General features: G+C 50.4%; 1 protein-coding gene and 2 non-coding genes across 4 annotated transcripts; all 3 read left to right on the forward strand.

Annotated features, from left to right (window-relative positions):
* The first annotated feature begins 1,469 nt into the window (after positions 1-1,469).
* rpl3 (ribosomal protein L3) lies at positions 1,470-12,635 on the forward strand. Of its 2 annotated transcripts, none has more exons than XM_015359527.2 (10): positions 1,470-1,532; positions 3,434-3,626; positions 4,628-4,796; positions 6,080-6,215; positions 6,933-7,119; positions 8,492-8,652; positions 8,960-9,061; positions 9,585-9,680; positions 10,107-10,226; positions 12,506-12,635. In XM_015359527.2, the coding sequence occupies exons 1-10, from the start codon at positions 1,530-1,532 to the stop codon at positions 12,548-12,550; spliced, it is 1,212 nt and encodes a 403-aa protein (XP_015215013.1). In that variant the 5' UTR covers positions 1,470-1,529; the 3' UTR covers positions 12,551-12,635. The 2 variants fall into 2 exon arrangements, with proteins under 2 accessions (XP_015215013.1, XP_015215014.1); XM_015359528.2 differs by lacking the exon at positions 1,470-1,532 and adding an exon at positions 2,527-2,550.
* On the forward strand, positions 6,545-6,639 carry LOC138242123 (small nucleolar RNA U83B). Its single transcript, XR_011191378.1, has one exon. It is a non-coding gene; the product is annotated as a small nucleolar RNA U83B (small nucleolar RNA).
* Positions 7,828-7,924, forward strand: LOC138242124 (small nucleolar RNA U83B). Its single transcript, XR_011191379.1, has one exon. It is a non-coding gene; the product is annotated as a small nucleolar RNA U83B (small nucleolar RNA).
* Positions 12,636-13,670: the final 1,035 nt, after the last annotated feature.

The raw sequence follows: 13,670 nt of genomic DNA on the forward strand, positions 1-13,670 counted from the left end.
CTTCCCCGGATTGTGTCGTCTGCATAGGATCCTGAAAGAACGTTCCGTTTCAGTTACTTCTCTTTGCTGGGATGACAAGGTGCCGACTGTGTTTCAGTGAAGCTCAGAAGCAAACGTCTGCGTCAAATGTTTTACAACGTCTGATCTTCGGGTTTTTTTTTTTAAAGTATTACCGAACTGCAACACAAGAGTCGGATTGCTCTCTCAATCTGATCGGTTCTCAGCCAGATCGATCGGCGGATCTCTTGAAAGAAGCCAGTGTATCAGCTTCAGTGGATCAGCAGTGTATGAGGGTATCCGCTTCTTCCAGAAGCAAGATGCGAATCGTACCCAAACAGATACATTCGGGAAGATATTGTGACCACACACTTCTATACACAATATGGGAGAGGTTTACTTTCCAATCCATGATCTTCCTGGTCTTCAGATTATAAATGTCCATATTCAGCAAACCTTCTCCCTTCCTTAAGCAGCATAGTGCACTGAAGAGTTTCAACCCTGAGTCTTCAGAACATAAGAAAAGATGCACACAACAGGACACCACTGGGCCCATCCTACAGTACTTGCCTGGTAACATTGAAGGCGATAGAATCACAAAATCTCACCCAGACCCTTCTCGAATGAGCCCAGAGCCCAGGTAACACCAACCCCAACTACCTAGCTGAGAAACCTGCTCAAAACACCCACTAGTCTTTGTGTAAAGACTTCTTTCCTAATTTCAGACACAAATAGTTTTAGCTTCTCATTGCAGTACTGTGTTTTTTTATACTATTAAGTACTATTAAGCATGAACTAGGCTCCTGCCTATTACATTATTTATTCTCTGCATTCAGATAGAATAACTAATAACTAGTGGAAGTTTCTGGTTTGGGATTTGGAAGTGGAAAGGCACTGGATGTGGGGTCAGATCCCAAGTGAGATGCCTTGTGGGAGTTTCTGCACCTGAATTGCACCAGTAAAACACCTAGCTGATATGAATGGGTGCAAATACAAACTTCCTTGGATAACACGTGTCAGCAGAATAAATTAGAAAAAAATATATATAACTGGATCAGCTCTCCTGCCGATATCCTTTGTTTCGACTGAAGATACCAGGATTGGTTTTTGTTTTAGTTCTTTGAATTCTAAGACTGTAATCTTTTTTGTGTGTGTCGTTTGTTGAAGAGATTGCTTTCATTATTCTGACTTTTACTGCTATTAACGGTGCGTCTAACAGCCACGTTCGTAAGCGCAAAAACAATAAAAAACATACGTAGCGATTTTGCTTGTTGAGCGAGTCTGTAATAGTGTTTAGAGGTAATTAATTTCACCACTGGCACCTGCTGCGTGATCTGCAACACCGCAGTACAAAAGAACTAACAGCGACATCTTGTGGTCATCCTCTTTCAGTGCAAGACAGGGCCCAGGCGTCCCTGCGCCTCTTCCTTACGTCACCAGCGGTCATACGCAGGGGGCGGGGCGCGGTGACGTTTATATAAAAGCGACAGCCGCCTGTCCCCTCCCTCTCTTCAGCCGGATTTGGTGACAAGATGGTGAGTGTGAGATAGCCGGCTGCAAGCACTTTATTCCAATCCCGCAATTATCTCGGCCATCCTTTGATCGAATGATGTAGGGTGGCTCAGACCTTGTTAATAAATATCTAAATCATACTTTTTGCGTTGCATTGAGTTGTTCTGAAAAGCAATTTGGACTTTTAAGTCATTGAACTAAGTGAGCCTCTATGTCGAACATGGAGGGCTTCAGACTCGTTCTGATCTGTCTAGCAAAACGTGTACGGACTGCAGGAAGACTGTCACCTTTACGATGACATGTAGGTTCAGGCTTTTTATCTGGGGGAATTCGTGTTTTGGGTGTCTTGTTTGACTTTGCGTGTTAAATCGGGTGTCGTATCGGGAAGAAGTGGCGCATTGACAATATGGATCGTTGCGGTCATGTTCTTTTCGAGTCCTTACTAAAACTATGCCGGGAGCACCCAGGCTGAAACCGATTCATTCTTGACGGTGCTGGAGGTGGCGCAGTGTAAGTTTGCCCAGACACGTGTGCGCTAGGCCCTTGCTGGTGTCCTGGTCAGCGAGATCCAGGAGGATTCGTATAATCCAGCTAAAAGGGGGATACAGAAGGAATTGCTAACCAGGGAATTCCTGTTGTACAGGAGTTCTTGGGTTTCGTGGGAACATGTCCGCACACGTCTTCCCCAGTTCTGCGAGTGCATCAGTCCTTAAGGGGAAAGTTGCGTTGGGAATTCGCAGCTAAAACCCTCCCTGGATCTTTTTGAACAGTGTCGCTATTAGAGAAATGAACGAGTTTGTTTTTTTTCGCGATTGTGCAGCAAATCCTGAACAATCGGAAGAAATCCGCTGATTTAAAACAAACCTGCCATGTGGGGCTTGCGATTTCCGGTTCGGGAAGTGACGTAAGGCTGACATGCGCAGTCCCCTCTTTCCGGTGAGCGCTGTTGGTCTGGAGGGGTGTTGATTAAAAGAAAAACGGGCTTGCGAGATCGGTGAGCTGGTGCTCGGAGACAGTCGGGCTATCCCCTGTTTGGAAATGGTAACTTGCCGCCTTTGTGGTCGTGTTTGATCCCCGGTCCCCCCGCGTTCAGGCGCCGATGTCGCCAAGGCCGCCCCTCAGCCTCGGGACTCGAGTGTGTCCGTCCTGCCCGTGATGAGCCTCTCGACGGGCGGACAGAGCGGGCTGCCCTGGAGCGGCCCCTGCTGAATGTCGAGTTCTGACTGCAGACGGAAGTAAAATGAATGAGTCCCCGAGGTTGAACGAAGATCTCGCCAGTTGAGTAGCGACCCCCTCTAATTGAGGCAGAAAGACACTTGCCTAAAGTTGAAGGCGGATGCCATAGCCGCCATCGGACTGGATATACAGGCCGTTGAGCTGCTTGATTTGCCGAAATTAAGCTTCTGCCCTGTGACGTCGAAGAGTACGCGAATTAAAATAAAACTGGGATCCATTTCTACAGCCCCCCGCTTAATACCCTACTTAGGCGTAGAATTGCCCTCGTTTGTACAGTGTTGCCTTGTGCTTACAAGGGGCTCAGTCAAGTGGGAAGCGAGAGAAAGTGTTTGCAGACCCTTTGAATTTCAAGGCGTGGAATGAAGTGACACCCATCTACAAGCCAGCAGGCACCTCGATATGTAGATTTCAGGGTGTCGCGTGGATCGTAGGGCGGTGAATATAAATCAAGAGTGAATGAACCTTTTTTTTATTTTAAAACGTGTGGGTACGATTGAATAACGTGTAAGTGTGAAATGTTGCTTTGATTTGGGCTGCAGCGGGGTCAAGTTCTAGTTGACTTTGTTGACGGGGGGGTGGGGGTGAAGAATTGACTCTTGAACCTGCAGCGGTCTAGCCCAGATGCAGTTTCCCAGAGGGTTGCTTGTAATTTTCTCCTCACTTTTTTTTTTCCCTCCTCCACCCCCAGTCCCACCGTAAGTTCTCGGCCCCCCGGCACGGCTCCCTGGGCTTCCTGCCGCGCAAGCGGAGCAGGCGGCACCGCGGCAAGGTCAAGAGCTTCCCCAAAGACGACCCCAGCAAGCCTGTGCACCTCACCGCCTTCCTGGGCTACAAGTCCGGCATGACCCACATCGTGAGGGAGGTGGACCGGCCCGGCTCCAGTGAGTTATCACACCCACACTGCCGCACTTCTTCATCCCTCTACGCAAAGGGTTGCAGGAGCGTGGAACGGGCTCCAGCTGGGTCGCTCTTACCAGTCATGGCCTCCTAATAATCCCCCCCTCTCTGAACTGGCTTCACCCCTCCGCTCTCCTCCCCACTGAGAGTTGGTGTGCGGGGAGAGGACTGGAGTAGCATCGGAGAGGGCTGCACACTGGTGGTGGAGGGGAAGTCCCCATTATCCGTCGGAGCCCTTTCAGTGGAGTGTCCAGGAAGTGTGAGGAATTGTTATAGTGCTGTGGAAGCGTGCACATTATTATTACACCTGGAAACAGTGGATTATATCAAGGGGGAGGAGGGCAATGCTGTAGATCTGAGATCTTTTTACGGCTTTCATTAGTAGAAAGGCCTAGCCTCTTGATCCTGCGTGTGGCAGTAAGGACAGGGCCTGGGCGAACGATGTGGGGGGTGGCGCTGCCAGTGATGATACCCACGACGGGCGGACAGACTGGGCTCGCCGTGTGCAGCCCCTGCTGAGTGTCGAGATCTGAGTGGCCGCAGTGACCCCCCCGCCCCCCAAACTTCAGACACAAACAGCACTGCAGTTAAGTGTAGCAGCTGTAACAGGCTGTGAATGTCTTGCTGGAACTGGGTGCTGGTCTCTCATAGCCCAACCTTTGTCTTTGGGGAGGGGGGAGTATAAAGTAGAAAAGCACCCTGAAAGTAATAGGGTGGATGGAGGGCTGGTGAGTTACACATGAGTCATGAGAGGTGTGGAGCACCGGAGAACACTTGCAGGTGTAGAGCCGGTGCTGCCAGTAGCTCTTAGCTGGCGGCCACCTTCTCCGGGTGGATTATAATCGGGACAGGTAGCCAGACGGACTTCGCCGAGCGCAACAAGGTGGCCCTTGCGGCGGCAACCCGGCTCGGGCGATCCTCTTCCCCTCGACGTCCCGATCAAGCTGAGGGCATGTGGTTTTCTGTCTCCCCTCCCTTCCTCCAGAGGTGAACAAGAAGGAGGTGGTCGAGGCGGTGACCATCGTGGAGACGCCCCCGATGATGGTGGTGGGCGTGCTGGGCTACGTGCAGACGCCCCGCGGCCTGCGCTCCTTCAAGACCGTGTTCGCCGAGCACATCAGCGACGAGTGCAAGCGGCGCTTCTACAAGAACTGGTGAGTGTTCTCGAGAGGCTCGGGGGGCCCCGGCGCCCCGCGGCTGGTCTTGCCCCAGCTGTCTCTCCGCTCGGTCGAAAAGCGCTCCCGGCCGCTGTTGGGCGCGGGCCGGTTCTTGTTGCCGTCGGCTCTTAAAGACTTTCGGCACGCGGCACTTGATCTCGTTTTTTGGAATTTGAATGAAAAATCCAGTGTCAAAGTGTTGATGTGTTAGGAGTATAAAGAGAGGTGAAGCCTATGTCATGAGTCTATACAGGGAACATCCATGACAAGCTTAGTGTTTTCTTCTTTTGTCTTTGGAATAATGGCTTACAGGCAGGAATAACTGCCTTGAGTCAATATTGTGAGCCAAGATATGACAGATCCTTATCAAAGGTTGGGAAGGCTCTTTGTTTTAACTATCTTCTCCAAATACAGTAGTACCCAGGTTTCTGTCGATTTATACATATTGGTGCTTTACGCGAAGGTTTTTTTTTTGTTGCCCATTGTTTTCAAATATGTAGTTTCGACCATCAAGTGGTAAAGTAGCATTTGGTGCACATGACAAATGCGTGGAACTACTTTTAAAAAATAAAACTTTGTACTTTGTACATTCTGTTGAATGACAGTGTTACCATGCTGTATGCAGAAACGTGCAATGAACAGGGAATGTAAGATCCAGCATAAAAAAACCTAAATGTTTATAGCCTGGTGCCAGTAATATGGCAGGAAATATTGTGTGAGAAGCATTAATTTTCACTAACTTCAGTTTTGTGCTCTGTTGCTGTAAGCGACGGAAGAGTACCCGAATATTGCCATGGGTATATATAAAGAAGCCTCTTTCTGTATATTTAAATTTCTAAGCCTATTCTCCCTTTTTAATAGTTCACATGTGCTAATTTCCTATGTGGTGCACTTGAATGTAGACCTTGGTACGGCTGTACTTGCCGGTCTCTGTGCTGGGCAGCTGAAGCCGCGGCCGGCCTGTGTGAACCCTGACTAACTCTGTGGTGCCCTCCCTTCGGCAGCTCCGCTCGGGCGCCTTCGGCCCCGATGAGCTCCGGGCTCCTCTGGCCGGCGGAAAGGGCTCCTTAGAAGCCGTGCCAAGAGCCGAAACCCTGCCCGCCGCGCGCCGCGCCCTTCCGCTGGCCTGCCTCTGGGGGGGCAGTGCCATGAAGGGGCCGTGCCAATCCGCTGTACCTCTCTCTCTCTGCCCCTCCCCTCTCCCCGCCCCGCACGCCGCCACACCTTCCACCCGTGTGTGTGTGCGTGCGTGCGCGCTTGGTTTGGGCTCCCTCCTGCAGGTACAAGTCCAAGAAGAAGGCCTTCACCAAGTACTGCAAGAAGTGGCAGGACGAAGAGGGCAAGAAACAGCTGGAGAAGGACTTTGCCGCCATGAAGAAGTACTGCCAGGTCATCCGCATCATCGCTCACACCCAGGTCAGTGTCTTCCCCCCCCCACTCTCGCGGCTGTCCCTCTGTTTAAGTCCTCCATGCAGTGCATGCTGGGAATTTCTTGCCAAGTGCCAAGACCCTTTTAAACTGCGTTGGCTCCACGCACAGCGAGGTGAAGAGATTTGAAGGGGGTCTTTGCTCTGGGCTGCTTGTGGTACAGGCGGTTTGGACTGAGATGGGTATTAGATTGGTATTGGGAGCTCCTCGGTTCAGGATAGCAAGCTTGCAGGGCAGGCTGGGAGCAGTATGGGGGGGGTGATGGGTCTATCCGTCACTGGGCTGCCACTGGTGTGGCATGGGACAAGCAGGGGGGGGTGCGTCTGTGATGAGCCCACGGAACACCGCGCCAGGCATGGCGCCCGAAACGCATGAGGAGACTTTCCATGCTGCCTTCCTTCTGAGGACGCACCCCGGCGCTGTAGGGGGGGGGGTGGGGGGGTACCTGGTTAAAAGCGGGTGTGCACTGGTCACAACTGTGTAGGATTTCGCAGGGAACCCTGAAAACATCCTCCACAAAGGTGGAGCTTGGCTTGTGGTACAAATTCATGTCGGGCCTGCAGTCTTTCAAGTCTGCGACGGACTCTTCCAGGGCTACTTCAGCGGCTTAACTAGCGAGCGCCGGTGCCCTTTTGATACAGGTGTAATTGGAGACGGTGAGCTTGCTATACGCCTCCTCACGAGCTCTCTCGTTGTCCACCTCAGATGCGCCTGCTGCCCCTGCGGCAGAAGAAGTCCCACCTGATGGAGATCCAGCTGAACGGGGGCACGGTGGCCGACAAGGTTGACTGGGCGCGCGAGAAGCTGGAGCAGGCTGTGCCCATCTCCACCGTCTTCACCCAGGACGAGATGATCGATGTCATCGGGGTCACCAAGGGCAAGGGCTACAAGGGTACGTCTCCACCACCACCACCCCTCGTTCCCAAGGCACTGTTGACTGCAGGCCCTGTAGAAATCTGAGACTGTTAACCCTAGACAGCAGCCAGGCTCATAATGATGGGGCAGTAGGGGGCGCTCGCCCTGAGGTTTGTGTGGCTTCTTATGCCCTGCTTTAGTGGTGGTCCCGACTCCATGGTCATTAAAAATGCCCGGACATTTATTGACAACAGTAGGGGTGGTTATTCTGGTGTCTGCTCTTTACTTATCATGACCTCCTAATAGTCCCCATCTATCAGTTGGCTTGTTGACTCTCTTCCCCACGGAGGCCTGATGTGTGGTGAGCGTAGTGGCGCACACTTGGGTGCCGTCAGATCTTACAGGTGGGGCTGCACCTTGCCTGTAAAAGCTCTCCGAGTGGAGTGTCCAGAAAAGTGTGGTATAAATTTAGGGATTATAATAAGACAATTCGTTAGTGGTGAGGTCTTGTGAGTAGTTCCAGAGCTTCAACAGAACTAGTTTTGTACTCTTAACAGCAATCTTGCTGGGTTAACGTGAAGGGCTTGATCCATGAATGGACATTTGTGGTATGGTTTTAATCTCCCTTGCTTAAGAGCTCTGTGCTGGCCGCCATCATTGTTAGGGGCCCTGGCTTAATGATGTCGGTCTGTGGTCTAATTCCCCATCACTGATTTGGTACAGATGGATTAATTGTCTGGGTGGGGGTGTGTCTGTGATGAGCCCACGGAACACTGCGCCAGGCGTGGCGCCCGAAAAGCATGAGGAGACTTTCCATGCTGCCTTCCTTCTGAGATTACACCCCCCATCCCTGCCACCCCCCTCGCTTGTTGGTACAGACCTGAGGGGCCCAGCGTCGGTCGGTCCCCCAGAGCCTTCTGTGTGCCTCGGGGTGAAGGAGCATCTTGGATCTAGACAAGTCTCCAGAGTCGGACCTTCCGGGCCGCAGTGGAGCAGTTCATTAGCCGTCTCCAATCAGATCCTTGTGTGCTTTTGGCTTGGGAAAAGTAAATTATAAAGCTGATCAGCTAAGGTTGAATGGAAGAACCAGATATCCCTGTTGCCCGGCAGAATCGAATTTGAAGACGGCTTTAGGCTGGATTAGATTCTCTTGTAGATGAAAAAAGCTTACCAACTCTAGCAGTCAACAAAACGGGCTGCTCTCTTTGCAACCCGAAGACACATCGCAGGTTGTTTTTATGTAGATGTAATTGCACATGCAAGTTCTCCGGTTGGTAGATGCTAGAGCCTGACCTGCCTGAACTTGTGGAGTTGATTTTGAAGTGGGGGGGAGGGGTGCCGGTTTTGGCCAGCTGTGACTTTCCTGGCAGTGCCACTCACCTTGATTTGTCCCCCTCCCTCCCTCGCAGGCGTCACCAGCCGTTGGCACACCAAGAAGCTGCCGCGCAAGACCCACAGAGGCCTGCGGAAGGTGGCCTGCATCGGCGCCTGGCACCCGGCCCGCGTGGCCTTCTCCGTGGCACGAGCTGGGCAGAAGGGCTACCACCACCGCACCGAGATCAACAAGAAGGTGAGCAGGGCGGGGGGCGCCGTGAGCCGTGTCCTCATTCCAGCAGCCTCCGCGGGTGGGGGGTCCAGGTCTGGAACCCGGGGGGCCTGTGGTCCGGAACTCACCGGGGCGTCCGGTTTCCCGTTCTCCGAAGATCAGGAGGCGGTTGGAGAGGTGGTGGGACTGCAGACCTGTAGAAAATCTGCAGATTGATTTGCCGCAAGGATATGAAGCTTTGGGGTTTTCAGAGCTGGGGGCTGCTCCTTAAATGTTGGTCAGGAGGAGAGAAAAAAAGTCCTTTAATTAAAATGGATTGTCATCTCTCTAGGTCTACAAGATTGGCCAGGGCTACTACAGCAAGGACGGGAAGCTGGTGAAGAACAATGCCTCCACGGAGTATGACCTCTCCAACAAGAGCATCAATCCCCTGGTAAGAGAACTAAAACCAAGCGTGCTTGCTGTGCCGGGTTTGGCATGGGAGCCCTCGTTTCTGGCGTTTCTAGCAATAGGTCTGGTGTTTTAGGAAGCATAATTCAATCTGGGTTTTCACTGTCGTAATGAGGGCGGCATGGTTATGGCGCGATGCTGGATCGTCGGAAGCAAGGGTCTCTCCCTTGCTTTGGAGACCTCCTGCTTTATCTTATATGCCGCAGTAACTCACAGACGTGAAAATAAAGTAATGGCAGTTTATAGATCAGTAAAGCTTGTGGTTTCTTTCCAGGGGTGAAGGGCGTTCTGACTTCTAGTTTCAGATCTCTGAATTGCCTGATTTAATGACTCGTCTCTCTTGAATTGATCACGGTTAAATTCTCAGGCCTCTAGGTAGTAAAGCTTGAACGATTTCCTATAAAATGCGCCGAGTTGGAAACCCCTTGCCCGAAGCGGCAAGGGAGACTGAGTTCCGAAGGGCTGGAGTGGGCACTCATTCGGGGCCTCTCTCCCTCTGCTCGCAGGGCGGCTTCGTGCACTACGGCGAGGTGACCAACGACTTCATCATGCTGAAGGGCTGTGTGGTGGGGACCAAGAAGAGGGTGCTGACTCTCCGCAAGGTAATGACCTAAAACGACCTGCATTACAGATGGGTGTTGATTGCTTTCTGAATGGTGTTTGGGCATGAAGAAAACTCCCGGTTTCATTTGGTATGAAGGAAAAATAAGACCATTTAAATTTTATGTTCGTCAGGTTGTCCCGTTTGTCCTTGGGATTTTAAACCGGAGGATTCAGTGTAAACAGCATGTGGTCTGAATTCGGATCTGAGGGAATTCACGGCCAGACAGCCGACACTGCATGGGCTTAGGCACACAACAGTAGTGCTCATGTGGGGGGAAGGGGTTGAATTGTACCAACCTGGGCGCAGGAAGCAGGTGTTACCTGTTCCAGGTGTTTTGGCCAGTAATGTCGTTCCTGCAGTTGCAGCTCCTCCACTGTGGTGACCCACCCCTTTCTTTCTCTCTCTCTCCCTCCCTCCACCCCAGTCCCTGCTGGTGCAGACCAGCCGGCGCGCGCTGGAGAAGATCGACCTCAAGTTCATCGACACGACCTCCAAGTTCGGGCACGGCCGCTTCCAGACCGTGGAGGAGAAGAAGGCGTTCATGGTGGGTGTCCCGAGAGGGAGGAGGGGTCACTGTTGGCTCGAGAATGCATTTTACATATAGTGGGGCTCTTCAAAAGTCATTCTTGGACCGCAGTGCCATGCAATTCAATATGTGCAGCCCAGCTAATAAACGGTAACCTAACACAATGCGCGGGCAATGCACGGGATCAAATCTGAATCGATGGACAGGATAAAATGAGGCAAGATCAATGGCTTTCTTGTACAGACGTTTTTACTCTTGCCTTCATTGCTGCCGAAGAGTGGGCAGCCTTGGTGTCACGGGGCAGATGATTCTGGAGACAGGGAGCCACAGAACAAAAAGCACAGGGTCCCATAGAAGACGACTTATTCCCTGGAGCACATTTTGAATTGGGATGTAGATCTGGGATTCCTGGAGGAGCTCTGGAGCTAAGCTTTAAGATGGGAAGGGATGTGGATAACTCATCCAGTTTATTTATTCAGTTCTGGTGTGACAAATGTCCAAGACGCAATTAAAAGCTACAAGAGCTTGCCTGGTACGTCCCATTTTTTTAGTAGTTCATTCAGACCTCATTCATGTGGTAGTAACATCTCGAACAAGGCCCCTGAAACTGTTATTGCCATCTCCCGCTATAGTAAGAATTACTGTACACCCAGCTTGAAGGGGTTGTACAGTTGTACAGCTGATCTTGTAGTTATGAACTGGGTTGGCTTTAGAGTCCCTGGAACGCTGTGCTTATTTCCCATTTTGGAAACGGGAAACCTGATTAATTCTGTCCTGGGGCGGTCCCTCTTACTAGCTGGCTCTGGCTAGGCACAGATAACACATTGCTTGTTTAGGAGCTTCCTCAGGGGAGGCATTGGCCTTTAATAATTTGCGGTCTTCTCAAGATAGATGGTGACTCAGAGGCTGACTCACAGTCTACTGGGGGCTATAATTATCAGTGACGTGGGCTGGGGGGGGGAGGAGGTGTCGATATACAGGGCTGCTTAGTGCTGGGTTAGTAGTTGGTCCTGCTGTCTTGCACCCTGATCAAGGAGAGTATAGTTGAATCGCACAGTAAGGTGGTGGTCCTAAACCAGTACTGCAGTCTGCACCCTGTTGGTTCCGAAGTGTTCTTGCATCCTTCATCAAACGTTTTTGAAGTAGGCCAGTTATTCCAACCTATGATGTATCAGAACTGTAGAGTCAAGGAGATAGGATTATGTATTTCTAAGATCTGTAAAGTTAAAAACGCATGAAAAAAGTACACATTTTCCTTAATACAAAGGTCTGATGAAACAAGGTTGTGTTAAACGAGCCCATGAAAGATCTGTATTTTTCATGATTTACCTTTTAAAAAAAAATTAGGCTAGAACGCCTCTGTGTTAAGGTTTATTAATTGTCCCCAGATAGAACAGCTGTGAGCAGTTTGTGGTCCTTTCTGTCCAGCTTGTCAGGCACTTTAGGGGCGTTGTCTCTTGTGCTGTGGAGTACTGCAGTCAGGAAACTGCACATCTGAAACCAGAAACCAGTACAGTACGGGTCTGTGAACGGCTCACTAGGGCTGTGCTTCTTGTCGGACGTTGTGCAGCTTGGATTAGGCTCGGCTGTTGCCGTGTCCGTGCACTGTTCGTAACCTGTGATCAGTTTGCAGTCTGACATCGGGTTCCATTCCAGTGCTACAGCGACCCTGGCAATGCAGTGGGCTGCGTTGTGTGAGCAGCCCCTCTGTTCTTTTGCCAGGAACAAGCTCTCGATCGTCTGTACTAGTAATTGGGTTTGGGTAGGAACTTCTGGGAGACGGCCTCTTTTCCCTGCTCGTGCAGAGTTTTATCCTCTTATCTGGGTTTATCCCAGAGGAAAATGGGAATTGGGGGATGCTCCTTCCTTACACTCTGCCTGTGGGCAGTGATCACTCTTATTTGCAGTTGATCGCTTGTACTTGTTTAGCGCCCTGTGTTTTCACTGAGCCACACCCCTCACAGGATACAGGACAGCGGCCTGAGATCTGTGCAGACCACTTCCAGTTCGTTGTAAGAAATCCAGGCTAAGCCCTTAAAGAGTTACATATTTAGAAACCTGTGTGTGTTTTATTAGCAATATCCTCTCGGTGTCTCCCTGTCATTTTCAGATGTTATATTGATCTGGGGGTGTGGGAGAGGACGGTTATCTGATGGGCTGTCAATAGAGGAATGTGATCTGTATGATCAGCGCATGGATTTGAAACTGCAGGCGATACCTCAGTGTAAAAGGCTAACGACGAGCACGGCTTGGTGTCTGTTGTGACTAATCTCCTTGATTTTTTTTTCCCCTCACAGGGACCACTCAAAAAGGACCGGATTGCCAAAGAGGAGACTGCCTGAAGCCTGCCTCTCTCTGCTCTGTCTCTGGTGTACTGAGTCTTCATGCATTGCTACAGAGTTTAATAAAAACTGTAAAAAAAACTAATATTGGCTCGAGTTTTTCAGTTGACCAGGGACCACTGCAACACAAGGGGCTTATGTAGAAGTGGTCTGTGACCTTCTGTTGGCTTCTTGATGTGGTATTCTATGTTTATTGTTGAAGGACTGGGTTTTTGTAAATGGCCGTGCTTTGTGTTAAGTGCCTCCTGTTCCAGTCCAGACTTTGATCTCTTAGGATGTAAAAAGGTTATTTCCTTTGTTTCATTCAACACCCTACTTAGAGCGATCATTATTCTGTCACAGTCTTTTGGACATGAGATCTTTCTGTAAAGAAAAACGGAACATTTTGAATGGCCCACACATGGTGTACTGTATTGTGTATTTTTTACGTCAACGCTTACAAGACGACTGAACTTGCGTACCTAGTTCTACGCGTTATTAACTATACAATGAAACCTGAGCTTGTGAAGGCACTTCGTCGTAGCCGTAATTCAACATTAAGAGCTTGAACCGGAGGTTCATCACCATTCAAGTTCACGGGTTCTTAAACGAATTACTGCCCAGATAAATCGGTAGGCCAGCTTTCTGAGATCCGGCCGTGTGACTGATGGTAATGGCCGAATTTGAGCAGGCGCTTCTTGGAATCGGGCCGGTCTTCATGTGGCCTCGCCGGACTCCGACTCTGAGTCATCCTGCAGTACTGGACCAGTACCGTGGGTCGAGGGTGTGAGGTAGCGAGCGATGCCGGACTGTCAAGATTTAGGATTCATTTATGAAGTCACAACGTGCCAATCGACGTACGTGCTGGGTTGCACGCTGTTTTCGTCCTGGATATTTCCTATTTTGCCCCGTCAGTTTGAAGTGAGAACGTATAAAAAAAATTCTGAATGTCTTTCCTACATGATAAAGTGTATGTGGTCTATTTTGAAGCGCATTGCATTTTCATTACAATATTCCTGGAAAGCAGTAACACCAGTTAAATACGTATATCGTTGAGTGGCCGGGTACATTGCTACGCATTAAATATCCCTTGGAGAGGAAATCGTATTTCATTTAAATGACGACGTCATTGGTTCCCAAA

Source organism: Lepisosteus oculatus, chromosome 12, assembly GCF_040954835.1.
Source record: "Lepisosteus oculatus isolate fLepOcu1 chromosome 12, fLepOcu1.hap2, whole genome shotgun sequence".
Lineage (NCBI taxonomy): Eukaryota > Metazoa > Chordata > Actinopteri > Semionotiformes > Lepisosteidae > Lepisosteus > Lepisosteus oculatus.